The following is a 27,252-nucleotide window of genomic DNA, read 5'->3' as shown; positions in this document are numbered from 1 at the left end:
ATGACCGAAACAGACGGATTCCTCAGAGGCGACGTGTCCTGCTAACACCAGGACAGTTCCGAGCAAACCGAGAGGGCTGGTGACCCTAACTCCAGTGACAAGGACGCTGAGTCGACATGCTTGCGAGCCAACTCTTCAGGAAAAGCAAACAAGCTTTGATTTGCACCATTCTGAGGTGTAAATGTTCCTCCCCCTGCCTGGTCAAGCTACCATGGGTTGAACAGTTATGACCTCGGGGCTCTCGCGAGCCAGTGAAAGCTGGCTCAGAGCCTGTATTTAATATGGGATCTCAGGTGGTCGGTTACTCCAAATGTGCCATCCACACAGCTACAGACAACCTGGTGGACGTGAGAATCTCGGAACAGTCGTGGCTGGAGTGAAATTTGGGGAGCAGATCACCCTGTCTGAGGAAGCAAGGTACCTGACCACCTCTGTCTCAGCCTATGCCCACCGCAGGTTTTGTTCATCAGCCACGATGTGATGTTAACAGGGTCTCACTACATCTGTACACTGCCAGTAAGTTAATGATGTATGGAATCAATCTGCCTTTAAGGATAGGTGTGGCCACTGGGCATGGTGACACATGCCTAGTGCTAGCACTCTGGAGGTAGAGGCAGGGGAATCTCTGAGTTGGAGGCCAGCCTGGTCTATAGAGTGAGTTCCAGGACAGCCAGGGTTACAAAGAGAAACCCCATCTCAAAAAAACAAACAAACAAAAGGATTTGTTCTTGCCAAAGGGAGTCTCAAAAAGGCTCAGACAGATAATGAGTGACTTGCCCAAGACTGCACAACCAGGCAGTAGCTCATCTGAGACTAAGAAACCAGATTTCCAGCTTTGCTCACCCCTGTCTTGTCGCTTTCAAAAAGCAGGGTGTCTCAGAATAGGAAGAAATGAGGAGGGACCCTGAGTCTAGATTCTGGGAAATGTTCTGTTAGGATTTGAGTCTCAAATGTCCCGGACGACTCATGTGTTGGAACACCTAGTCCCTGTAAGAATGTAATGTCAGATTCCATCTGCCGCTCAGGCTGTAGCCCCTGTAGCCTTTCCCTCCCATCTTGAGGATCCTGACAGACGCCCTGCTAAGACAGTGCCTGTCGGTCCCTAGTTCACAGACCTGATGTTAGTGGTTCTCCCCAGAGAAGTGAGTTTACTCACATCTAAGAGGGTAATGGTGGTCACACATCCCAGCCCATCCCCTTCCTTGCCTCCTGCCTGGGCTTCTGAGTCTAGGTACCAGTTATTGAAACCTCCCCCATCCCTAGAAAGAAATAAGAGGCTCCCATTTCTGCCATGTGCACCTGAACTTTCTGTCTTCAGAGCCCTCACCATGTTCTCTGTCTCTGGTGCTCAGACTCCTTGCCATGCTGTCTGTCTGTCTGTATGTCTGTACATAGCATTAATAACTTTTCTAATAAGCCCCTTACTCCCCAGTAGTCTCTCTCAGTGACCCTCTTGAGCACACCCCTTCCATCCCAAACCTTTTAGTCTCCAGCTGGCAGTGATGTTTTTTGTTGGGGGAGCTTGGTCAGTAGAGGTGAGTTGGTTGAAGCAGGCCTTTTGCCCCCTGCCTCCTTCCCATCCCCAACTCCTGGATTTGCCAAGATGTGAACAAGCCACCTGGCAAACTCCTACCATCACCAGCCAAGCTACTCCAGCCCTCTCCACCATGACAGGACTGTTCCCTCTCAAACTGTGAGCTCCACCTCCCACCCCATGCCTTCAAAAAAGCCACAAACCCCCTCTCCTCCCTTAAGTTGCTTTTATCAGGTGTTTTGACACAGATAGAGAGAAGCATCCCTGGCCTCTTTTTGCACCTCGAAGATGTCTTATCTTGTCTACACAGTCATACCTTGTGAGTGTTGCCAAGGGAGCACGTAAACTCATTGCAAAATATCCAAACAAAAACATGTGGACAGATGCTCTCCCATCTCCCCAGGCGAGACCACTGTCAACAACCTAGGTCAGTCCTGGCCATTTGCTACACGCAGTGCATGCTCCCAGGGTGGAGCGAAAGGCTGACAGTTTACCACTCGGCCATTGCTCCTGTCTCTGAGAATGAAGAGAGTAGGGTAGACACTCAATCAATGCTTGCCAGATGGCTTTTGTGCCCTTAGCATGCCTGTGATTTGTTTCCACATGAGGTGTAAGTGGTTGGCCTCCGTATACTGTGTCCCACGGGCTCTTGCCTTTCATTCAACAGTCCCTCTGCTTAGCGTCTGGCCAGCGTGGTGTTTCTCCCATAATGGTCCTGAGAGGACTTGCTCTCTGCCTCACCTGCAAGGCTGGCACCAGAGTTTGGAAACCTTCCATGGTTTCCAAACACCTCCATCCATCAAAGCCCCACAGTCTCTGGTTTCCTGGGATCACCAACAGACAGCGCTGAGCAGAAGAGCTGGTAGCATTGGTGACAGCTCCCAGGAGCAGGGTCAGGTTGCAGTCACAGATGCCAAGTCTCTTTAGCCTTCAGAGCTCTGCCGCTCCCACATGTAAGGCTGCTGCCCCGGATGACACCCCACGGCTCACACAAGAAGCTGAGGATTAACTCAGCAACACTGCCTGGGTGCTGACAGCCCAAGGCCTGTGGTCTGGTTGGAAGCCCCTTGGTCAAGCTTGGGTCAGCTCAGCACACCAAGGGTTGCCAACAACACTGAGACTATAAACTAGAGCTGACTTAGTATGCAGGGGAGAGGGGTCCGAGGGAGAAGATCTGAGTTCAGAGGTAGCCCACCGCCGTCAGGCCCACAAGAATGGCTTAACGGGCATCTCTCATCCATGTGCCAGACACTCAGCTCCTGACCCTCACCCAACTCATGGCCATTTATTTTTAGTTCATGTAAAGCCTAGAACCATCACCACTGCCTCTCTCTCTCTCTCTCTCTCTCTCTCCTCCCAGTCATAATATCATCAAAACCCTACCAGTCCTCCCTTTTCAGTACCATATCTTACCATCTTGGTGATGGTGGTCCAGGCCTCTGCCCCTCTCACCTACATCATGAATACTGCCTAAAACTCATGAATGGGCACTGCCCTGGCCTCATCTCCACTCTGGAGCTAAAGGCATCCCTTGAAAGCAAAGCAAATCCTGTCTCTCTTCAGCTTTGGGGCGCCAGCAAGCCAGCTCATTGGGTAAAGATGCTTCCAGCTAGATTGATGATCTGAGCTCAGTCTCTGGGACCCACACACTAGAAGGGAAGTGTGGCCTCTGGCCTCCACACATGCACTGTGGTGCACACGCACCAACAGAAAATAATTATGCAAAATGGAATAAGAAAAATCTTTAATTTTATTCATTTATTCTTATGATCCTAACAGTGGAATGCCAGTCGCCGAACAACTCTGCCAACTGGTCCCTTTCATGGTCCCTGTTTTTCTCAGACTAAAAGCCACATTCTTGCAACCCTTCACAAAATGCCCCCCCCCCCACACACACACCCTGTTGCTTTCCTAGGCAGGGACATTATATGAATGTCCTTCTTTGCATGCCCCCACCAAGGGGACACACTGTTCATCTGCCCTGCCCGATGGGGGAAGTTACACCTGGGTACTTGGTGAGGAAGGGTCTGTAAGGATTCCACCTTGAAAGTAAAGAGTTGGACCTCAGTGACTCCTGAACAGCATGCCCTGTTGGCCATGTATACCGCAAGCTTAACCATGTCTCTCACTCCACTCATGCAGGGTGGTCAGCTGTCATGGGCTCAGGCTCCCTCAAGCACCCAGTGCTCATCACTGCTGACAGGGAGGGCCCAGGAGGCTCGAGTGCCCTGGAGTGGCTTTTCAACTTGTTCTCCATCCACACCTGGTTCCTCAGCCCTCAGCGACTGCCCCTTAGATAGGAAATAGAAGTCACCTGGGAGGAAGGGAGGAAGGCAAGGATGGAGGGAGGGAGACCAGCCCTCCATGTCTTCCCACTCTATGGCCCTGGCTAAGAGGGACAGGATGGAAAAGGACAGCCCTCTGGCTTATGGTAGGAAGCGCCCTGCCCCCTCCACCCCACCCTCTCAGCAGAAGCCCTCAGAATTTGAGACTGGACATTCCTCGCAAGGGTGTGGCCGGCCTAGCAGAGCTGGTCTGGGGAACAGCTGCTGGGGGCCCAGAATTAGCCACCCCTGGAAACCAGCAAGCTGAGTGAATCCCTGAGGCCTGCCTTGGACGGGCACATCTGCTGCGACTCCGCCAATCGGATGCATGAGTCACGGAAGCAAGGCACAGAGAGGAAAGATTGTGTCCGCTTTCTCGTGTCTTTGAGGGGGTTCTCCCTCCCTGGAGTGCCCAGGAAGCTGCTTGGACTTCAGCTTAGCCCACAGCAACTAAGTCACGTTGATCCCAGGCTGGGAACTGTGACATGAGATTCTTGAGATGAGGTTAAATTATGCTGATTTCGCATTCGAAACGGAGTCACGCCTGGTACAGGTCCCATCTACCCTGGCAGGTCACAGGGCAGAACTGAGAAAATCACTGTCTTAGTTTATCAACCCTTCCAAAGTCAAAGGCTGGTTTCTGTGTTCAAAAATATTGTCCCATAGATAAGAACAGCTACAATTCAAGCTAGCCGAGTTAATTCCTCCTGAGGGATATGGAGGGTACCACAGGAAGGAGAAGATGCATCCTCACATTTTCATGTGTGCTGGACATTACACTAAGGGCTCTACCTTATCTCATCCCGTTGTTTCAATTATATGTTAAGAGAAACTTTAACCCTCGTGGTGGGAAGAGAAAAATGGAAGATCGGAGGGTTTGTGACGTTCACACAGTTAGCAAACAGCACAGCTGGAGCTTGAACAACCACCTTATGTGCTCTAAACCCCAACGCCAAGAGCCTAAGCACAATGCATCTCCCATCTGAGGCTGGACTTTGGCCACTTTGTGGGTTCTTCTTTCTTCTACCCTTCTCCGCCCCTTTTCCACCCTTTCAACATCCTAACACTAGACAGGAGAGAAAACAGGGTAGATGGGAAAGGGGGTGACAGGGTCATTAGACTACTTCCTGCTGATTACAGCATCCAGTTCTTTGGGGCAAGTTTGATTTTTTCACTATCAGAATATCTAATTTCTTCTCATTGTTTCTTCTTTTCGCACAACTACTTAACAAACCAGGACCAACAGTGATCAACAGTGACCAACAGTGTTCAATAGCAACCAATGACAACCATGGGCTCCCAGGGCCCTAGCATTTATATACCCTCTGAAAAGTCCCCCAGAATTACAAACATCACACAATCACAGAAACTATCTGCAGCTGGCAAAATCACGCCCCTGCTAGAGTACCAGACAAATCACAGTCAGCTGCTGTGGACAATCTGAAGCATCCCCCTCCCAGTCCTGGGATTAAAATGAAAACATATTCCTACAGTATTCCTGTGGTTTAAAACAAAAACAAAAACAAAAACAAAAAACAAAATTTTTACTACACCCATCAGATTCTCTTAGAATTTCTATACTTTATTTTCTATCAAGACATTTTAAAATTAAAGGTACTACTTGTAAATTTGAAAAGCAAGAATTCCACTAGACTTGAGAAATTTGTTGAACAAGCTAAGAGGATTTAAGGTCAACATGACACAATTATATCAGGGCTGGAATGCTAGCTCAGGAGGTAAGAGCACTGACTGCTATTCCAGAGGACCAGAGTTCAGTTCCCGGCACCCACATCAGGCGGCTCACAACCATCTGTAACTCCAACACCAAAAGATCTGATGCCTCTGTCCTCTGTGTGCTAGGCTCATTTTGCAGATACCCACATATTGACATAAAATATCTCTTGAAAAAATAAAAAAGAAAGAAAATAATTGTTTCCATAAACTAGTATCAAATAGGTAAAAAAAAAGTTTAAAGATTTATTTATTATTATATCTAAGTACACTGTAGCTGTCTTCATACACACCAGAAGAGGGTGTCAGATCTCATGATGGGTGGTTGTGAGCCACCATGTGGTTGCTGGGATTTGAACTCAGGACCTTCAGAAGAGCAGTCAGTACTCACCGAGCCATCTCACCAGCCCCCGAAAAAAATAAAATTTAACATACCTGCTGGGGTAGGGGTGGTGTACACCTTTAATAGCAGCACTAGGTAGGCAGAGGCAGGCAGATCTCTATAGCTTCAAGGACAGTCAGGGTAATACATTGAAACCCTGTCTCAAAAAAAACAAAAACCAAGAACAACAACAAGGCTCTATTTCCAGTGTCAATAAATAAGTAAATGCAGGGCCAGCAAGAGTGCTCAACACTTTAGGCATTCGACATGAAATCTGACCATCTATTGTGGCCTCCCTTCCCCCAGCCTGGAACCTGCTTGCTCAAGGGTGGAGCTACCGGCTCATTCGTCCTGCCACGCCCACTGCTGGAACCTGCCTTTGCTGCCTGGAGGCACACACGTGTTCGTCCTGCTACTGGACCCTGAGTTACTTGGCGGGATATTGGGTTCCCTCCCCCTTCCTTTATAACCGAGTGTCTGGAAATAGTAAAATTGAGCTTTGATCAGGATGTTGTCGTAGCTCCATTCTTTCTTCCGCCCCGTCTAGATTCCTCTCTTTTCAGCGAACTGCCATTCTCAGTTGAACTGTTCGTGTTGTGGACTGTGGGCAGGCCGCAACAGTTGGCGCCAGAACTGGGACCTGAAGAATGGCAGAGGGATGCTAAGAGAAACGACTGCTGTGTGGAGCTCCACAAGAAAGGAAAGGATCTTCGTATCGGAGGAGCATCGGAGCAACGGACAGGTACACATGCTAGCGCTAGCCTAAAATTTCAGTTTTGTAAAGTGTTGCTGAGGATGCGGTAGGATACGAATCAAGTTTGAATCAGTGCTGACCCAACACTGTTTCTGCTTGGGGTCAGTAGTTCGTTAATCGGAACTAGATACGGAGACAGGCGGCGTGCCGCAGTTTTTTAGAAAACTGCTTAGGTGGAAGAAGGAAGGGTTTAAAGTCATGGATCAGGCGGTTGTTTTTAGTTTCCAGGAGTTGCTTCAGGCCAGAGGAGTAAGGCTTGAAGTACAATTAGTAAGAAATTTTTTAGATAAGATAGATAGCTGTTGTCCATGGTTCAAAGAAGAAGAAACGATAGATTGTGGAACCTGGGAGAAAGTTGGTGAGGCCCTGAATATCGATCAGACAGATAATTTTACCCTAGGTCTCTTGGCCTTGTAAATGATGCTATAAAAGATGCAACTTTTCCAGGGCTAAATCGCCCTCAGGCGGAACTTGTGGTATCTCAGGAGGAGTGCCTATCAGAGAAGGCCTCCTCAGAAAAAGATCTTCTTAACTCAAAAAATGATTAATGTGGTTCCTATCCTAAATAGTAAAATTTAAGATAAGATATAAAGCAATGCCTCTTTATTAAAGCGTTAAAGCTTGCTTTAATAGGTATTCATAGGTATTAATTGATATCCAAACTTCGTAATATGATAGTAATGCTTCTAATATTGATTTTAACAGTGATAAATTGTTTTAAACATAGGTTTTGCTTTCCCAAAGTTGTAGATATTATCCTAACCTTGCACAAAAACTTAAAAATTATGGTTAAAACTGCCATTGTTCCATTGACTGCAGCTTGCAGTTTGATTGCAAATTTAAGATTAATGCTCAGATTAATAAGTATTTTACCTTTGAGTCAATACAGGGCTCTGGGCAGTCCCAGAGCGGCTTGTGGCCCTTTCTTTTGTTTTGCAAACAATGCCTAAAAAAGTTTTTCCCTGTGTTCAAGAAAATTTCTTTTTAACAGTGTTACAGATCTATTCAGATGTTTAAAATAATGCTTAAATTTAAAGATTTTTGCTTCTAGTAAACTGGTAATCACTAGAAAATTTTGCCTCTACGTATGGCTAATATAGCTTTACATTATGTAAGAAAAATGTTTATTGTTTCTGCTTCTTTACAAGAAGCCAAAAGTTTTAATCTTTCAGTATATATTGTTTCCTAAGTGGAAAGTATTTTATTAACTAATGCTTCTCAAGGGAAGTTTACCTTAAATCCTTGCTTGTCATTTTTCCAGTTTAGACTAGCTTCTAGCCTTTTAACTTTATGGCAATAGTACATCAGAGACTGTATATTCAGACTTAGTAAAATTAGTCATTTAATAGAGTCATAATGATTTTTCACTCTTCTTCAGTGTGACCAGCCATTCTAACTCAATCTTAGACTGGTCTAATATTCAGTTCAATTATTAGAGATTCCTATATTCTAAATTACCTAGCAAAGTTAATTCAGAGCATATCCCCCAAGGTCACCAAAGGCTCATCTTGCCTTCACCTTATTTGTCCTAAACTTTTTGCAAACTGACATTAAAGGTCAGTCTGCAGCGGAACGCCACTGGCACCCAGTTACTTCTAATTCTTATGCATTGGTAAAATGGAAGGACGCCCTGACTAATAAATGGAAGGGTCCAGATCCAGTTCTAATCTGGGGAAGAGGCTCGGTTTGTGTTTTTTCACGAGATGAAGATGAAGCACGGTGGCTGCCAGAGAGATTAATTCGTCAGGTAAACACAGATTCTGTCTCTTCTCGTAAGTATCATTCTAAAGACTAAAATTCCTCTTGTGCTTAGATTTCAGCTGGGAGTGGAAGCTCTCAAAAAAAAACAAAAACAAAAACAAAAAACAACAAAAAAACTGTTTTCCTCTGAGCCAATTCCCCTACAAGAGGCCGGATTAACTTTAGTTTTACAATTTGCATCTAAATAAAGTACCTTGACTTCTCCAAACAGAAAATTTACATTGCTACACTCTCATTGTTTAGAATTCTTCCTTTTCTCAAGCAGGTCAATCTACATTCTCCAGTTCTCCGCCCCTAAGAGCAAACAGGTGGTACTGCTAATCTCCCTTCCAAGGACATCCCAGCATGTGGCTTTTCAGTCTAAGATAAGATTTAGATTTACCAAGAGAGCTAGAGAACTAGAAATTTCATATATATTTACAGAGATTAGTTCTTATTTTGATAGAGATGGGCTTAGTCCCTTAGCTGGCCTCTGGCTTTTCACCCTTGCTGTTACTTCAAGGTGTCCTTAGTTCGTCAGGCTATTGAGAATAACAGAGATGAAGAGGAAAGACCTTCAGCTCCTATTTTAACCAAAATTAATGGTGTTAATACTGACATAATTCTTGTCTAGGCCTTGCTAAATCTGAGGTTGACAAGTCTCATATAGAGACCGCGCATAACTCAGAACTGCGCTACTGATTCATAATCATATGAATACAGTATGGGTACCGCTTGGCGCAGGAGATTACTGTGGCGGGAAGGTCCAGCTTGACCGTTTCTGAGTTCCCTGTGCGACACACCTGATTTGAAAGAGGTTGGTATCTGATTCCAGCTAAAAACCAAAAATACTTAAGGCTCTGCCTCCCCTCCCCAAAAGATACCAAGAGCCACAGATGTGAGTTGTTATAATGCTCACGGGAGGAATCAGGTCAATGTCCACCCAAGTCAAGGTTAAAGGCCCACTCATCTATGGATGAAAAGAATCATTTGATCACCTCTGTTAAGTATTGCCTATTTAAACTTAATTAATAGGGGGGAGAGAGGTTGGAGACCTTGCTGTCGTAAGGGCAGGCCCTTCACTGCCTCCCACCCAAATAAAAAAGCCAACTGGCCTTGTACTAAAGAGCTGGTCTTACCCCTTCTCACTGTTTCCCCTGCCTGTCACCCAAAATTGCGGAAGATTATCAGCTCAGTGTTATTCTAAATTTGTTTAGTTAAACTCAGCCAGGGTTCCAACGCCCTACTTAAAATGCAAACAGATAGCTACCTATTCAGCACTAATTAGCATTATAAAGTCAGAGCCTATTCTGTTAAGTGGTTTACTAGGATAATAAAGACAGTCTTAGCCAAATACAGTTTACCATTAGAAAAGTTAGGGAATCCCACGGAAACAGGTTTTTTCTTTAGCCCTAAGAACTCAGGCAGAACTATTGAACATAGATAATTTTTCTGCCTCAGGCCACCCCCTTTTTTTTATTTTTGTTTTGTTAACTAATGGGAGGAAATGTGGCCTCCCTTCCCCCAGCCTGGAACCTGCTTGCTCAAGGGTGGAGCTACCGGCTCATTCGTCCTGCCACGCCCACTGCTGGAACCTGCCTTTGCTGCCTGGAGGCACACACATGTTCGTCCTGCTACTGGACCCTGAGTTACTTGGCGGGATATTGGGTTCCCTCCCCCTTCCTTTATAACCGAGTGTCTGGAAATAGTAAAATTGAGCTTTGATCAGGATGTTGTCGTAGCTCCATTCTTTCTTCCGCCCCGTCTAGATTCCTCTCTTTTCAGCGAACTGCCATTCTCAGTTGAACCGTTCGTGTTGTGGACTGCGGGCAGGCCGCAACAATCTATGTTCAGTCCTTGAGACCCACGAGGTAGGAGGGGAGGATTGACTCCAAGTTGGCTCTCTGTGTGTACATGGTGGCATGTATGTGCCCCCCCCCAGCAAATTAAAAAATGCAATGACAGTTTTATAAACCAAATGTATAGGCATAACATTTTTTAAATGTAGGAATTGAAACGTTCACAGCATTGCTGCATGAAACTGAATAGACATCAATCCCTGGGATCTATACAATGTCCATGGACGGGAAAACTCAATGCTGCCAGAATGTTTATTTTCTCAAGCTGATCTGTAGCTCTAATAACTTGCAATGAAAACCCAGCTGCCTTTGGTTTTAAGAACCTGACAGGATGATTTTATAATTAATGTGGAAAAGCAGTGACCTACAGCAGCAGAATATTGGATAGGAAGGACAGAGCTGGAAGATTTACTATAATTCTGAGGCTGACTCTAGGCTGTGTGTGACAGCACATACCTATGATCCCAGCACTTGAGAAATGAACAGCCTAGGCTATGTATCAAGTTCTGGGACAGCCAGGGCTACACGATGAGACCCTGTCTTAAGTAAAACAAACAGACTTGTTATAAAGCTATTACGGCAACAGAAAGAGGTTAGACTCGTTGGGAATAATACAAACGAATAACAATAGAGAAATATTCTTTTGGGGCACAAGTGGATAAATAAGGAAGTTATGTTGCTTTAGAGCATAACTATGGGAGAATAGCACTCCAGTCTCAGAAAATGTGACATGCTGTGATGCTCGGTCCTCTGTTCAGACAGATTCGTTGAGTTTGTGTGTTTGGAATCCATTGGACTAAATGAGTTTAAGTCACTAACTTTGTGCAAGGAAAAAATGAAGTAGATAACAAAGAAAGAAAGAGAGAGAGTGAGAAAGAGAGAGAGAAAAAGGAAGGAAGGAAGGAAGGAAGAAAGAAAGAAAGAAAGAAAGAAAGAAAGAGAGAGAGAGAGAGAAAGAAAGAAAGAGAGAGAGAAAGAAAGAAAGAAAGAGAGAAAGAAAGAAAGAAAGAGAGAAAGAGAAAGAAAGAGAGAAAGGGAGAGAGAAAGGGAGAGAGAAAGGGAGAGAGAAAGGGAGAGAGAAAAAGAAAGAGCAAACTGGGTCCTGAATGTAGCAGGTTAGGTTCTGGACTCGACTGGCAAAGACATACGAAATGGTCTCGTCTTTTCAGGGTATGGTAATAATAATAAAAGCACATGGCAAACCATCCCAAGAACTCTACATAAGCCAGAGCATCACTGAATTCCTCAAGAAGGTACAACAAAGAAAGCAGCTGACGTGGCCCAGATAAAGAGAAACGAGGTGGAGGGTTGGTTTGCATTCTCCACTTTCACTGATGCGCACAGGTAGAGAATTGCAGTGTATGTAAAATACACATCTGGCTGTGGAGTAGCAGTCATGAAGATCTGAAAGGCACAGGCTAGGAAGACGTCTAAGCAATATGATGCATATAAGGCTCTTAGCACAGAGCCAGGTACGCAGCGAAGCCTGGTAAAGGGAACCTGCTGTGGTCAGGGTGAGCATCACAAGCAGTTGGCCTTGCAGGCGCATGGAGAACCTAACTTAAGTCTCCTGTCAACATTTTGAAATCTGTGGGTGATTTTGAAGAGATATAAGATGTTTCCGTTGGTAAAGTCCTTGCGTAAGCACAAGCACAATAGAGAAATGTTCTTTTGGGGCACAAGTGGATAAATAAGGAAGTTATGTTGCTTTAAAGCATAACTATGGGATAATAGCACGCCAGGCTCAGAAAATGTGACATGCTGTGATGCTCGGTTTGGATCTGCAGGACATAAAACGCTAGGTGTGGAGGCCCACGCCTGTAACCCTAGCCAGCCTTGCCCAGTCATGAGCTCTGCATTCAGACACAGACTGTCTCAAAAACCAAGGTGGACAGTGACAGAGGAAGATACTCCAGATCAACCTACAGACTCCATAAGGGCACAAACACCTACACGCATGCTAAGCGCACACACACTAAATGCATACACACATGCTGTACACACACATACACACACACACAGGCTAAACAATGCACACACATGCTAAACAATGCACACACATACACACAGGCACAAAAGAGATAAGGATAGGTTTAGAATCCCCTGGGAGGGCAGAGACATGCCTCTTGGGTGTGTGTCTGTGAGAGCATTTCCAGAGGATTACTGAATGGGGGAGGCCCACCCTGAGTGTAGATGTCCCCGTCCCACCAGCTGGGAACTATGGGGGTAAAAGAAGAAAGGAGGAAGACGGGTGGCAGACGACGCTCTCCTTCCCTCTGCTCCCTGGCACATGATGTGGTGAGCAGGCTTTCAGCCGCATGTTCCCACGCTGTGAATTCAGCATGCCTTCCCTGCCATAACGGCCTGAACCCTCTGGAACCGCATGCCAACATGAGCCGCTTCTCCCTTAAGCCACTTCTAATAGATACTCTGGCCACCAAGTCATCAAAGTGGGTAACACGGGGTTCCACCCTTGCACACATCCAGGGTCCGCCATCAGGACAGTTATCCTGTCTATTTTTCTGTCATTGTCTACCATCTATCAAAATGCTTTTTAATGACATAAAACACCTCATTCTTGAAAATAAATTTTATTTCATTCATTAACTAATTGTATGATTTATTGTACGTGCATGCCATAGCACATGCGTGGAGCACAGAGGCTAACTCATAGGAGTCAATCCCTCCTCCCACTGTTGTGAGTTCAGGGGATCAAGGTCAGCCCTGGGGACAAGCACTTCTACCCACTTTATCCCACTGGCCCAGACAAGCCCAGCTTACTTGCTATTTTCAAGCCCCATCGCTACTTCTCACTAACCAGAGATCCTTGATCTTTCTCAGTTTCCTCATCTGCAAAATGGGGTATTAACAATACTTTCCCATAAAGTTACATTGCCATGTCACGTGCCCAGGATGGCATCCAGTACATGGCAAACACTGCAAGATCACTATTAGTAATGTTAGTTTTATGGAAAACAATGGACTTAGAGGCCATCTTCCCACTGCATTCTTTTTTTTTTTTTTTTCAGGTCTCATTATGAATGGTTGTGAGCCACCATGTGGTTGCTGGGATTTGAACTTCGGACCTTCGGAAGAGCAGTCAGTGCTCTTAACCACTGAGCCATCTCTCCAGCCCCCCCCCCCACTGCATTCTTTATTTGCTGGTTTGAGATAGGGCCTCAGGTAGCTCAGGCTAGCCTCTAACTAGTTATATAGCCAAGGATAACCTTGAACTCCTAATCCTCCTGCCTTTTCCTCCTGACTCTGGCATGACAGACGTGCGCCAGTGTACCTGTCTCTGCTGCACATCTTAGTTACTGGATTTATTTGTGAGTGAGATTACTTTAAGAATCTGATGATTATCTGAGAAAACACCTCCCAGGGAAATGACAGGTTGTCCATGCGCATGTGCACTGCAGACACCCTAGCAGTGCAGTGACCTCAGGTCAAGGGTTTTAAAAAGCAAGGATCACAGCCCAGGGGTGGCTTTTACACACAATCATAGCACTTGGGAAGCTGAGGGCTTCAGAGACTCTGTCTCCAAAGCAGAGACAGAGAGGGGTGGGGGAGGGGGAGGAGGAGGGAGAAGAAGAGAAAAGAGAAAGCCAGGGTCATGAACGGGTCTTTCAAAGGCAGGCATCTGTAGGTTTCCTGGTGGAAGCGGCCAGGTAGCCAAGCACTGAGCTACTCCTTCAGGGCCGGGCCGTCACCATGCACCAGCTTTATTTAAGTCAGCAGCTATTTTTAGCTTTACTTTATATGGCCAGGGAAGGGATGAGGGCTATAGCAGAGGAGGCGCCAGGAGGCTCCAGTCCAGGGGCCTTCCCCGCCCCCACCCCTTCCCATGCCAGAGCTAAAGAGCTAAACCTTCCATCAAAGCAAGGCTGGGAAGAGAGGGTGGAGGTGGGAATGGCAGGGCCTTCAAAGAAGGCTCTGGATAACTTGCTTTAGAACAGTGACCTCCGACCTGTTTGGCCATGGTACCTTTTTTTTTTTTTTTTTGGTTTTTCGAGACAGGGTTTCTCTGTGTAGCCCTGGAAGTCCTAGAACTCACTCTGTAGACCAGGCTGGCTTGGAACTCAGAAATTCGCCTGCCTCTGCCTCCCGAGTGCTGGGATTAAAGGCATGCGCCACCACGCCCGGCTGTTTGTTTTTTTTTTAAAGACAGGGTTTCTCTGTGTAGCCCTGGCTGTCCTGGACTCACTTTGTAGACCAAGCTGGCCTGGAACTCACAGAGATCCACCTGCTTCTGCCTCCTGAGCACTGGGATTACAACACGCAGTGATACATATATGTGTCTATACATTATACTTCTGCACAAACGTATACATAACACAGCATTAGGTAACCTTTTATCCAGGAAATAATGCTTTATCTTGTTCTCCATGAAAGACCCAGTCATGTCTGCTCTATATCTACCGTTCTTTCTATTTGAATATATACATGTATATAAATTCATCTGTTGGCACCTCCAGTCCGTGAAGCTGATATATGCTTTGGTTTAGTCACACCAGACTACAAGGCAAGGCAGCTTCTCAATATCCAGGACAGGATGCAAGTTTTAACTCTGCATGGGTGCAGATGTTCAGGCTTTGGGCCTCCTGGCATTTGTAGATTTTGTCTTTTCAACCAAAAGTGGCGCTCACCCATGCACTGTTGAAGGGGCTTAGCTCACAACCTCCTCCAGGAAGTCCTCTGTGAAGTCCCAGCCTCACACTCTAGTCCCTCACCCGGCTCTGCCTAGCACTGGCCACTGGGCTAAGTGTGGCTCCTGTTACATTCCTGGCTCAACTGTTCCATTCTTTCTACACTTCACAGTAAAGCATAGTACTTGCTTTACAAAACACAGTATATATATGCTTATTAAACGAATTGATCATCTTAGTAGCAACCAGAGCAGCTACCATTTACCCATAAGAAATAGATGAACTGGCTGGACGGCTGGCTCGGCGTGGAGAGACACTTGCCTGTGACCCTGACGATGTGAGTTTAATCTCCAGGTCATACACCATGGAAAGAGACAACCAACTCTCACAAGTTGTCCTCTAACCTCTATGCATAGGCTCTGGTGGTCACATATGCCCTGTCCCCCCCCCCCAATAAATGTACTAATAATATTTTTAAATCACATGAGAGATTAGAAGTGGTTCGTCTCACAGATGAGGAAAGTGAGGCTCAGAAATAAACCCGGTGGTGGGTCAGGGTCATAACCCTGGACTTGTCTGGCCCCCACCTGCTCTCAATCGTGGGATCTTATTGGTCCACCTCCCTCTTGGTGCCATCCAGAAGAGGGCAAGGGGCAAGTCCTTAACAAACCCTCAGGGGACCGATGACAGCTTGATTAAAGACATTTTCCAAAGCAGCAGCCACGTCTAAATTTGGACAGTTACACTTTGTGTGTGGCTTGGAAGATAGAACCCACAAGGTCTCCAGAGTCCCTGGATGTGGGGGCATCTCATGGGAGGGAGAAGGCCGGGCAGAACAGGGTGGCTGGTCTTCTGAGCACCTGGCCTTAAGAGCTCCCCGGCACACCTGGGCTCACACCCAGGACCCACAGATCGGGTCACTCAGCCTATGCCTGCAGTCCCAGCATGCACTCCTGCCTCATTCTCCCCATTCTTCAGACAGGCTAAGCCTGGTCCCACCTCAGAGCCTTTGTGTCTCCACTCCCTGCTTGAAAAGCTCTTCTCTCTAGACCTCCCAACCCTGCATCTGAGACTACTTCATGCACACTCTTCCTGCATTAATGACACTAATGATACCTTGAGAAAAAAATATATATATATTTGCTTCTGTCTCCTTCACTAAACAGGGGCTTCTGGTGGACTGTGTCTGCTCCCTGCTCCAGCCCCTAGCACTAGATACAGCACAATGACAGGGTTACTGCTGTTGGCTTCGGGAGTGACCAGGTTTCCTCCTTTTGAACGTGTTGGCAGATCAGCCCATCATGTCCTATGTTCACCTCACCCCAGGAATGTGTATCCCTGTGATTCACAGCCAGATCTCCAAGCCCTTGGAGACAGACACGAGATCGGGAGGGATATTTGACACATACCTGCCATGTACCTTTTTACATAGATGACTGATACTCTATAAGCAGGCAAGGATAGTGCCCATTTTATATCTGGGAAAACTGAGGCTTGCTCTCTACCCAACCTCCAGTGCCTGGTATATGATCATCTGCTGAGTCAAAGTGTATCTAGTTGGAGGTTTGGTGGGTGACTCGAGGACATCAGCATTTGTCCTCAGTTCATTCCCGTTCCATCCAGTTCTAGAAGCTATTCTAGGTGTACTCAGAAGCTGGAGAGACAGAGTTGAAGGCGGCTCCTCAGCCCAGGCATGATCCTAGCCTGCATCCCAAGCTGCTCTCAGTAGGCTTCAGCTTGCCCAGACTCACCCAGGGGGCCGCTGCTGCTTAGCCCTGCTTCCTTGCTCCACCCTCAGAATGCCCCCTTTCCCATATTCCGTCACAGTGCAGCATCTGTCCTAACTACAACATCCCACAAGCGGTTTATATGCCAGGAATACTTAGTTTATAAAGAGCCACCACTTTGAGTCACTCAGCACAGCAGGAAATACCCCAGTCATAGGAGCCATGGGGCATGGTGGAGCATGTCTATAATCCCAGTGCTCTGGAGGCTGAGATAGGAGGGTTACAAGTTCAAAGCCAGCCTGAGCTATATTCTGTCTCAACAACAACAACAACAAAAAGACTGCAGGGAAGTTAGCAGGTTAGTGCTTTAGGTTCTGTGAGACAACAGCCAAATGTCTGGATGCCAGACAGATGCATTCATCTATTATGGAATATTCTTTAGATTTTTTGCATAATTATAAATCTAAACCACATTCATTTTGTGATATATACAAAACAGGCCGAGAGTCACTGAGCAGTGATCTCTATAGTTCGCTCACCCCGATCCCCTCCCTTCCTCCCTCCCTCCCTCCCTCCCTTCCTCCTTTCTTCCTTCCTTCCTCCCTTCCTCCCTTCCTCCTTTCTTCCTTCCTTCCTTGTCAGAGTTACACTATGCTGACAAGCTGCTATAAAATGATCCTCCTGCCTCAGCCTTCCAAGTAGCTGAACTAACATATGGTACCAGTAAAGGGACAACTCTCCGCTGAGCCTGTTCAAACAGGCTTTGTTGCTCCCTGTGCTGGTCGGAAGGTCTGATGAACCCTGAACTTGTACCTTTGCTGTGGGTTAGATGCTGGCACTACTTGTTCACTGCCCGTGCTTTGAGCAGTACTGATGCCCTAAGTGCCCCATTGTATGGATGAGCAACTAAGGCCCAGGCCAGCAACACGTCCAAGACACACCTGCAGGTAAGGTAAGGCCATTTCCCAGTGCTCTTTTGCCTCAGAAAACTCCTCATTATCTTATGACATTCTCTGACCCTCTTTACGTCCGTCCCCTCTCTGCTGGGATAGTCTCCATCTCCTACTCTTGTGATCACACCTCCCTCACCAAAAATCTAGCTCAGGAGTCGTGTTCTGAAAGCCTTCCCCCTGCCCCTCAGATGTGCCTGCGCTTTTCTGCCACCACTCTATCATGTTTGAGTGAGATGCTGGCCGGCCTGCCTATCTTTGAAGCCAGAGTCTATGTCCTTTTTGTATCTCATCATTTGGGCAATAACAGACAAATAGGAGGTCCCACCAAAATATGCAGTGAAAAAGGCTGGGAATATGGAGCAATTGTCTAGAAATATGTGGTGAATGAAAGAATGTATGAGTAAATGGAGGGATGGAGGGATGGATGGATGAATGGATGGATGGACAGGTAAATAGCTGCTGGGTGGGTGGATGGATGGATCAATGGATCCATGGATAGGTGAGTTGGTGGGTGAATGGATGAATAGGTAAATAGCTGCTAGGTGAATGGATGGAGGGATGGATGGGTAGATGGATGGATGAGTGGGTGGGTGGGTGGATAGACAGGTATATGTAAGCTGGGTAAATGCAAGAAGGGATGGGTGGGTTGGTGGATGGGATGGGTGAGTAGATGGATGAGTAAATGGGAGAAGGATGGATGGGTGGATGTGTGGGTGGATGAAAGTTGGGTGGTTGGATGGATAGATGGATGGAGAAATGAGTGAATAAACACTCTTATGATCTATCCCATGAAAATTTTTTCATAGCAAAGTTGAGGCCAGCCCCCAGTTCTGCTAAAACACAAGCTAAAATCTAGCTGCTTACATACCTCGAGAGTAAAGAGAAATGATTATATCCTATCAAGTGTCCATCTGTAGAACAGCCTTGTACTCTTCAGTCCTGCCGGTCCTCAAGAACTGCCTTATTGCCCTACCTTTTCTGATAAGAAAATGGATACAGAGAGACAGAGTAGCTTACTCAACGCCACACAGGAAATATCACCTTAGACCATCTATTTCTTTGCCAGTAGTTACACTGCTGTTCCCCACCATCCCTTCAGGACCCCCCCCTCAAGCTCTGCGGGATGAGCAAGACTCACCTCCATCTGCGTAGGTCTCCGTGCCATAGCCGTCCTGTAGGCCGTTATTCCAAGTGCCCTCGTACTTGGCACCACTGTTTGTGCTCAGCCGGATTCCGTAGCGCCCCTTAAAGCCATGCGTCCACTCCCCCTTGTAGAGCCAGCGCCCCTTGGTCTCTATGCCAAGCCCATGTCGTTTGCCCTGGCTCCAATATCCCTCAAAGGTATTCCCACTGGGCCAGGTGTAGACGCCTGCCACTTCAAAGCCAAAATTCCAGGAGCCCGAGTATTCACCCTGGCCCTTGGGGCCGGTGCACAGTCCGTGCCCGTGTGCCTTTCCCCCTTCCCAGCCCCCACAATACGCCCCGCCATCATCAAAGTCAAAGCGGCCCCCGCTCATCTCATCCTCGCTCCTGACAACTCCTCCGTCCTCCAGCTTGGGCGTAGGGGTACCTGATGTTCTCCAGGCACCTTCAGGCTGAGCCCCTAGACTCACCACCGGGCTAGAGGTGTCAAAAAGCAAGATGCCAACAGAGGCAGCAAAAGCCCAAAGGCCAAGTCAGCAGTGGGGGCGCTGGTCAGTGCCATGGCTGGGAGGCCCCCTCAGTCATCCCAACAAGGCAGCAACTTAAAAAGGAAGCCGACCGAAGAGACTCCAAGTTCCCACAAAGCGTCCCAGGTCCAGCTTCCATGGAGTCCGCTGTGCCCTCCTTAAGAAGAGCAACGAAAGGAGTTGAGGGGTCCTGTCTTTTCAAAGAGGGACAGTTCCCGGTTTAGCAGCCCAGCCGAGGCTAAATTCCCGCCACCCACCCTGAAGCAGCCGCTGGCCCCCTTCTCATCCACCCCAGTGGGCGTGCGGCTCAGATCTCCCAGCTGCCCCGCCCCTTCTCCAGCCCTGCCTTCCTCCCAGGATAGAAAGGTCAGTGTTGCCCTAACAAGGCCATTGGATCTCAGAAGCTGCTCCCAAAATAACCCCCTGGCTGGCCCAGCCTCCTTCACAGAGCGGGAGGGAGGGAGGGGGGCTTCCAATCCGCTGGGCCTGCAGACCCAGGCAGTGGCCCTAGGGGGCTGAGCAGGAAATCTGAGAACCAAGCATGGACAGCTTAGCTACTTGGTGGCTTGCCTTCTTGTGGATCAGAGCTGCCTCCCATCTAGAAGTCCCCAGGTTCCGCAGGCAGGGAGAAGAGACGGAGACCAGCAGATCATCTTATCCAGGGCCACTTTGTATCCCCAGAGTTCAGGGGGTGGCAGACATGGGGCCCTAACACTTGGAGCATGCCGAGGCAGGACCTGGGGCTTTGGTCCCTCTGCCAATCCCATTGAAGAATCCAGTGACCTACAGAGAAAGGAATGGAGGACGGTTGCACATACGCCTTTGAAAGCAGAGTGGAGCTCAGAATGAGCAGAGAGGGTCTAGCCACAGTGCAAACTCGAACAAGCAGGAGTTCTGGGCTCACATTCCCACCCCAGCCCTAGCTCAGGAAACTGGGGGAGAACCCTGATAAAGGGAACCAGTTCAGGAGGCAGGGGAGATGGATCAGTTGATAAAGTACTTGTCATGCAATCGAACCCCAGAACCCATGAGAGGGGGTTGGGGGGTGGAAAGCACTTCCAGGGTTGACAGTCCTCAGCCAAGACCACGGTGTCTTCATTGTCTTGGAGATCTATTTCTTCTTACTGGAAGTTGGTGAAGACCTGGGTGCTAGAAATTCACCAAAGGCTTCTGCTCCTGCCGCAGGAGCCTCTGAAGCCTGGCCTTATGGGCTCTTAAGGAGCTGGGGCAGAAGCAAGCTTGGGAAGGGGAATATTGCAAAAATAACGATCCTGAATATTTCTAAAATGAATCTCACTCCACCACAGCCCACAGCCTGTGTGAGGAGTGCAGAGGGGAGGAAAATCTCCTTCCTGCTCATGGAAGTGTGTGTGTGTGTGTGTATGTGTGTGTGTGTGTGTGTATGTGTGTGTGTGTGTGTGTGTGTGTGTGTGTGTGTGTGTGCGTGCGTGTGTGTGTTCATAGCATGGCTGGAATGGAGGAAGGTTAGAAATCACCAAAGAAAGAAAGAAAAAAAGAAAGAGAGAGAGAGAGAGAGAGAGAGAGAGAGAGGAGAAGAAGAAGAAGAAGAAGAAGAAGAAGAAGAAGAAGAAGAAGAAGAAGAAGAAGAAGAAGAAGAAGAAGAAGAAGAAGAAGAAGAAGAAGAAGAAGAAGAAGAAGAAGAAACTAAAAGAAAAAAGCTGAGGTCCAAGGAGCATGAGACAGTTATCTGACTTCTACCATGTCTGTCTGACGCATTCCCAAATCCCATGATGTTTTTGGCCACTGAACGTCACTGCATTCATTTCCTTGTTTTAGAAATGGGCAGACTGTGTTCTCTGCTTTCCACTCTGCTGATAACGGTCCCTGCTAGTTGCTGCTTCTCATGACTATGTAGCCACTGACCTTACAAAGTCCTCTTGGTCCACATTTCAGTACCAGCCTCCACACAAGCCATCATCTCGGCCAGGTGGCTGGCACCCTGTCCAGGTGGACCTTCAGCCTGATCAGGCAGTTCCCCCACTAAAAACACCTGCCCCCCCCATTCTTTTCCAAACTCTTTCCAGATAGGCAGTCACAGGACAAGGAAATGGACAGTCAAATAGAGAGTGATTGTCTCTGAGAGTCCGTCAATCACTACAATCCTGGCTGATCTAGGTTAGCTGCAACCCAGGAAGGGATCCATTCATATGCATTTATCCCTGTTCACTCCCAGTAGCTCCCTGTGATGGAGCCCGTGCAGAAGAATCAGCTACAATCACAAAAACACAGATTGCACAGTCCTTCCCAGACCAATGGAGTTCAGTCCTCAAGGGAGAAGACCTGGGTGGCTGCCATTTGCTTTGAGCATCTCTGACTTTAAAACACTGAGAATGTTATCTATTCATTTTTAAAAGATTTATTTAAAAAAAATTATGTGTACATGAGTGCAGGTGGCCTGGGAAGCCAAGTGGTGGATCCCCTAGAACTAGGAATTACAAATGATTGTGAGCCACCTGGTGTGGATGCTGGGGACTTAACTAGAGTCTTGGCAAGAGCAGTGCTTCCACTTAAGCACAGAGTCATCTCTCCAGCCCCTTATTTATTATATAACACTGTGTGTGTGTGTGTGTGTGTGAGAGAGAGAGAGAGAGAGAGAGAGAGAGAGAGAGAGAGAGAGAGCACATATATGGAGGTCAGATGACAACTTGAGGGAGTCCATTTTGTCCTTCCATCTTGTGAGTCTCGGGTCAAACTCAGGTCACCAGTCCTGGTAACAACAGCCATAACCTGATGAGCCATCGCGCCAGGCCCGCTGTGCCGTTTTGAAATGGTTTCTTGATGACATTTATAGGTTTGCATACGTTTACTCTACACAAGCAGGAAGCTTGAGAGCTAGATGTATATTCAAATCCCAGTCCGGAGCTGTGCCTAGGGGTACAGCTGTAGTTACTGAGAAACTTAGAATGCTGAGATAGGGGTTCAACACCTACTAGGCTATATAATAAATGAGTTCAAAGCCAGCCTGGGCAACTTCATGTGACCCACCTCAAAATAAAAAATGAAGCGTGTGTTTGTATGGTAATATGAGGTCTTAAGTTCAACCAGTACTGGAAGAACAAAAACAAACAAAAACACCTCCCAGCTCCACCCAGATGAGCCAGCTTACAATTTCAGACTGATTGCCAAATCTCTCTAAATCAAGGTAGGTCCGGCATCTCCAGAACTCGCCTGGGATCAACACTTGCATGAAGGATAATCACAGTCTCTTGAAGTGACCAGGGTAGCGTTACAAGGGTCTCTGTTGACGAGGCTCACACTCCTCAGGGACTGAAGAGGTGGCTCAGTGGTTATGGACACTTGTTCTTGCATATGTTTGGTCTGCCCAGGTTTGGTTCTTGGCACCCACAATATCTGTCACTCCGGTTCTGGGGGATCCAAGCCCCTCTTCTAGCCTCTGTGGGCACCAGGAAAGCACACGGTGCACAGACAGCGTCTAGGCAAAATATTCACGAGTATTAAATAAATAAGCTTCATATTTTGAAGGCATTAAACACTTAAGCAATACTGGCTATTATACCACTTTCACACGACAAAATGCTTTTCAGACCATTATGATTAATAAGATAATCACCAAAGAAAGACTAAATACAAAATCCCTGACATTGAAGGACTCCTCTGAAGGACGCCCTGAGGTGTGTCTACAGACAGACAAGATCAGTAATAAAGGAACACGTTGATCTTTCACAAACAAAATTCAGATTTCAGAATCTGGCATTGGCCTTACCGCGCAGCCAGAGCTGAGCTTTTCTGAAAACTATGGCTCTCCCCTCAACCACCTTTGCCTCACATTTTAATCCTGTGAATTTTGAGGAGAGTACGCCCCCTTGTGGCTGTGTGTGTATTACAGCTGACTTTTCAATCCTGTGAATTTTGAGGGGAGTACGCCCTCTTGTGGCTATGTGTGTATTACAGCTGACTTCCCTTAAACCAAAGGTTCTTCAAAAAGTTTACTAAGCTTTTTATGAATTTAAACTGTTTTTAAAGATGTATGGCCGGGCGTGGTGGCGCACGCCTTTAATCCCAGCACTCGGGAGACAGAGGCAGGCGGATTTCTGAGTTCGAGGCCTGGTCTACAAAGTGAGTTCCAGGACAGCCAGGGCTACATAGAGAAACCCTGTCTCGAAAAACAAAAAAAAAAAACCAAACCAAACAAAACAAAACAAAAAGTATGGTGTTGGAAAGATGGCTCAGAGGTTCAAAGCAATTGTTGCTTTTGCAAAGAACCTAGGTTTGAATGCTACCACCTATGTAGCTCACAACGGCCTCTGTAACTCCAGTCCCAAAGGATCTGATGCCCTTAGGTACTGTACGAATGTGGTACAGACATACATATTCAGGCAAAACTTCACACTAAATCTTTGTGGGGGGAAAAACTCTATCTCTTGCCAAGATTTTTGCCACAGTCTGGTTCTATATTGTCAGAGGCAATCATGCCTTTTCTCTACTTCCTTCCCAGGGAGCCCAGGATGGAGGGAACCTGCAAAAAGAAGAGGGGCACTGGACTTCTGAAGGCCTGGAGAGAGAAGGCCCATCTTCCCGGGAACCCTTTTGTATCCAGACTGGGTTCACACCCCTCCCAGACTCCGTGAAAAGCAAGGATGGTCTTTGTTCTAATGTGTCCACAGTGGTCCATCCAGGCCTGCCGCAGATGGATGCTCCTCTGTCTGCCCATGTCTGCGGCCAAGACCTCCCTTGTTAAAACTGCTTTTGCAGTTGACTTTTTGAGTTTTCCTCTTTGGTTAGCCCACGGCCTTGCAGGCTCCTGCCCATTCCAACCACTGTACCTTGGGTGTCCTGGAACTCAATCCTGGTTTTTCTTTTTTTGTGACAAGTTGCACAATGTTGCCCAGATAGCCCCTGAATACCTGAGCTCAAACTATTCTCCTGCCTCAGCCTCCTAAGTAGCAGACTACAGTTGTCTATCACCGTAGAACTTACTTGACTGTGTTTATGTGTGTGCACACTCACGTGTGTGAGCCCACCTCTTTTGTTAATTTTTTTAAGATTTATTTTATGTATGTGAATACATTATCACTGTCTTCAGACACACCAGAAGAGGGCATCAGATCCCTTTACAGATAGTTGTGAGCCACCATGTGGTTGCTGGGAATTGAACCCAGGACCTCTGCAAGAGTAGCCAGTGCTCTTAACCCGAGTCATCTCTCTAGCTCCTTTGTCAATTTTAAAATCACATCTATTTGTGTTTGTACAGGTGTAGAACACATTGCACACAGAGGCCAGAGGGTAGCTTTTACGAGTTGGGTCCCAAGGACTTAACTAAAGCCATTAGCCTTAGAGGCAAGCTCCTTTACCCTAAGCCATCGTGCCTGTCCTCTGACTTCTATATATTCACTGCCTAGGTATTCTCTTATGGCTTTAACAACAATCTACTTTTTCCAAAGTAAATTGTTTATTTCAAACAGGTATTTCTAACAGTTTCAGACCCCCCCAAAATGAGCAGAAAGCCCAGCATTCACACATACTCCCTTATTTCTTCTAAAATATTACTTTAGCACCATTTCTTAAAAATCCATACACTTACAGTTCCTAAGTTTGGCTCTCCTGCTGTGCCTCTCCTGACTTCAGTAATTAATGCAACTCACATCTAATATACATTTCAGACAGGAAACCCAAATTCCCAGTTCCCCCTCCCAAATCTGCGCCAGCTCTTAACTTCTCAAAAGCTGCCAGGACATCTTAATTCCTATCTTCCTCTCTTCTGCTCTACCTGTAATACTTCCAAGACATAGCTCCTGCACTACTCGCTGTCCAGTGTTTGGATCCTCATGCAGGATGCCTGTAACCCTTGAAGGCTCAGGCAGGAGTGAACCTAGGCTATCCAGGGAAACTGTGTGAGACCATCGTCAAAGTTAACTCTTCATGTCTCCATCCTTTACATACCGAGCAAACTGCAACCTCACTCACTAGGAGCCAAAGCTTTTCAAACCACTCACTGATTAACCACAAATTGACCCCACCCTGCACCTCTGGCCTCACGGCTTTAGATTCTAGTGGTTCTGCTGGTCAAGAGTACTTTTATAAAAGATTTATTTATTATATATAAGTACACTGTAGCTGTCTTCTGACACACCAGAAGAGGGCATCAGATCTCATTACAGATGGTTGTGAGCCACCACGTGGTTGCTAGGATTTGAACTCAGGACCTCTGGAAGAGCAGCCAGTGCTCTTAACCTCTAAGCCATCTTTCCAACCACCAAGGGTACTCTCCCTTAATTGTCCACGCAGCTCCCATCGACTCCTTCAGAGCCAATGCCACTTTTATCACAGAAGCTTCTGCCTTAAACGCAATAGAAATCTCAGCTCCCTAGGCAGACTCCTCCAATCTCCTAATCCTTTCCTAATCCATGTCCACTTTTGCTCCTTTCCCCCATGGACAAGGAAATTGTTCTGCCCGCTGTTGTGTTCCCAGCACCTGCTACCAAGAAATACACCCCAGTGACCAATTGGTTAAGAAGTATCAATAAAAGCATGTGAAAACTAGGAGTCATTCTTCAGAATATGCATCCATGGCCTCGCCTCAGTCTTTACAGAATCCATTTCTGAGGACTCATTAAAACCACACACACACACACACACACACACACCATGCTCTCTAGGCCCCTGGGCAAAGATCAAGTCACATCCACAAGGCAGATGCTCTCAAGAACACTAAGCTGAAATTTGCCCAATTGGGTGTGCAGTTTAATTTTAAACCTCAATATTCATGTTTGCTTTGAGACAACAGGGTCTTGGCATAGAGCCCTGGCTGGCCTTGAACTCAGCTACTCCTGTTTCTGCTTGCTGAGTGTTGTTAATGCTGCTTGTGAGACTATACCCAGAAAGTTTGTTTTGAGGATGAGCTTGAGGGATACAAATAATTTACAGCTTACTCCCACAAATTTGCCATGTCTTTGCTCTGATTTGACCCCTTCAGGGAGTTATTAGGTCACTGGGACTTTGTTCTTTATAAAACAAAACAAAACTTAAGAGGCTTAGGAATGCATGGGAATTCATTTTCAGTCGCTTGCTAACTATACTTTCCCCACAGATAAAACACTACTTGTTCGAATGGCATCTTTACAGTCACCCTAAGTGGCTCTGTGTAGTCTGGGAACCTTGGAGTTTGGACCTTTGGAGGACTATGAAAGGTCCCTGGCTTAGAGGCACACTAGTTACTGGTCATCACCTAATTTGTCTCCCGGAGACTACATGCAGATGTCTATGAACTCAAACATTAGGAAGATATGCAAAGTCAACAATCCTGTTTTCCTCATCCTGTCCTGGAAAAGCTGCCTTAAGATTATATCGTCCACATCCGTCACCACCAGTGCCATGGTGACATTTCGCTCCTCGCTCTAACAAGTGCCTTCTCTTTACCAGATGTATACTAAGCTAGCAGCTGTCTCCCAAAGCTTAGGTTTTAGACTTGTCTAGAAAAAGTTCCCTACTTCTCCCAAGTGAAAGGACTCCTATGGGAAACCCAGATCCAGTCTTGAGTCAACTCAAAAAGGCCAATAAGGTACTTTTGTGAACAGTGAAGACTTACCCTGCAAACTGAATGAAACAAACTTCCTAGTATCTTTCATGGATTTTCATAATTTTAGGGATGCATAATGTGAATTAAAATAGAAGCTACAAGGAACACATAAAATATAAAAGCAGGCCAGGCATAGTAGCATAAGCCTTTAGTTCCAGCACTCAAGAGGCAGAGGCAGGCAGATCTCTGAGTTCAAGACCAGCACGGTCTACAAAGGGAATTCCAGGCCAGGCTACATAGGAATACCCTGTCTCGGGGAAGGAAGGAAAGAAAAAAAGGAAGAAACCAAATCACCTGGAAAAAGTAAGAATTCATCCTTCCAGTTAAAAGTGAGCTTGAGCTTGAGCCATTTAACCAAACTTCGGAGAGGACTT

General features: G+C 46.7%; 1 protein-coding gene across 1 annotated transcript in view; it reads right to left on the bottom strand.

Moving 5' to 3' along the window:
• Jph2 (junctophilin 2) overlaps nucleotides 1-19,611 on the bottom strand; it is a 70,425-nt gene extending 50,814 nt beyond the window's left edge. The window contains exon 1 of the mRNA XM_029474390.2: nucleotides 18,789-19,611. Coding sequence (XP_029330250.1) covers nucleotides 18,789-19,167 — 379 coding nt within the window. The 5' untranslated portion in view covers nucleotides 19,168-19,611. The remainder of the gene's footprint in view (nucleotides 1-18,788) is intronic.
• Nucleotides 19,612-27,252: the final 7,641 nt, after the last annotated feature.

The sequence above is a fragment of the Mus caroli genome, unplaced genomic scaffold (assembly GCF_978045245.1).
Source record: "Mus caroli unplaced genomic scaffold, Mus_caroli_1 scaffold_2, whole genome shotgun sequence".
NCBI lineage: Eukaryota > Metazoa > Chordata > Mammalia > Rodentia > Muridae > Mus > Mus caroli.
The sequence above is the reverse complement of the archived record's forward strand: the minus strand, read 5'-3'. Positions and strand labels throughout refer to the sequence as shown.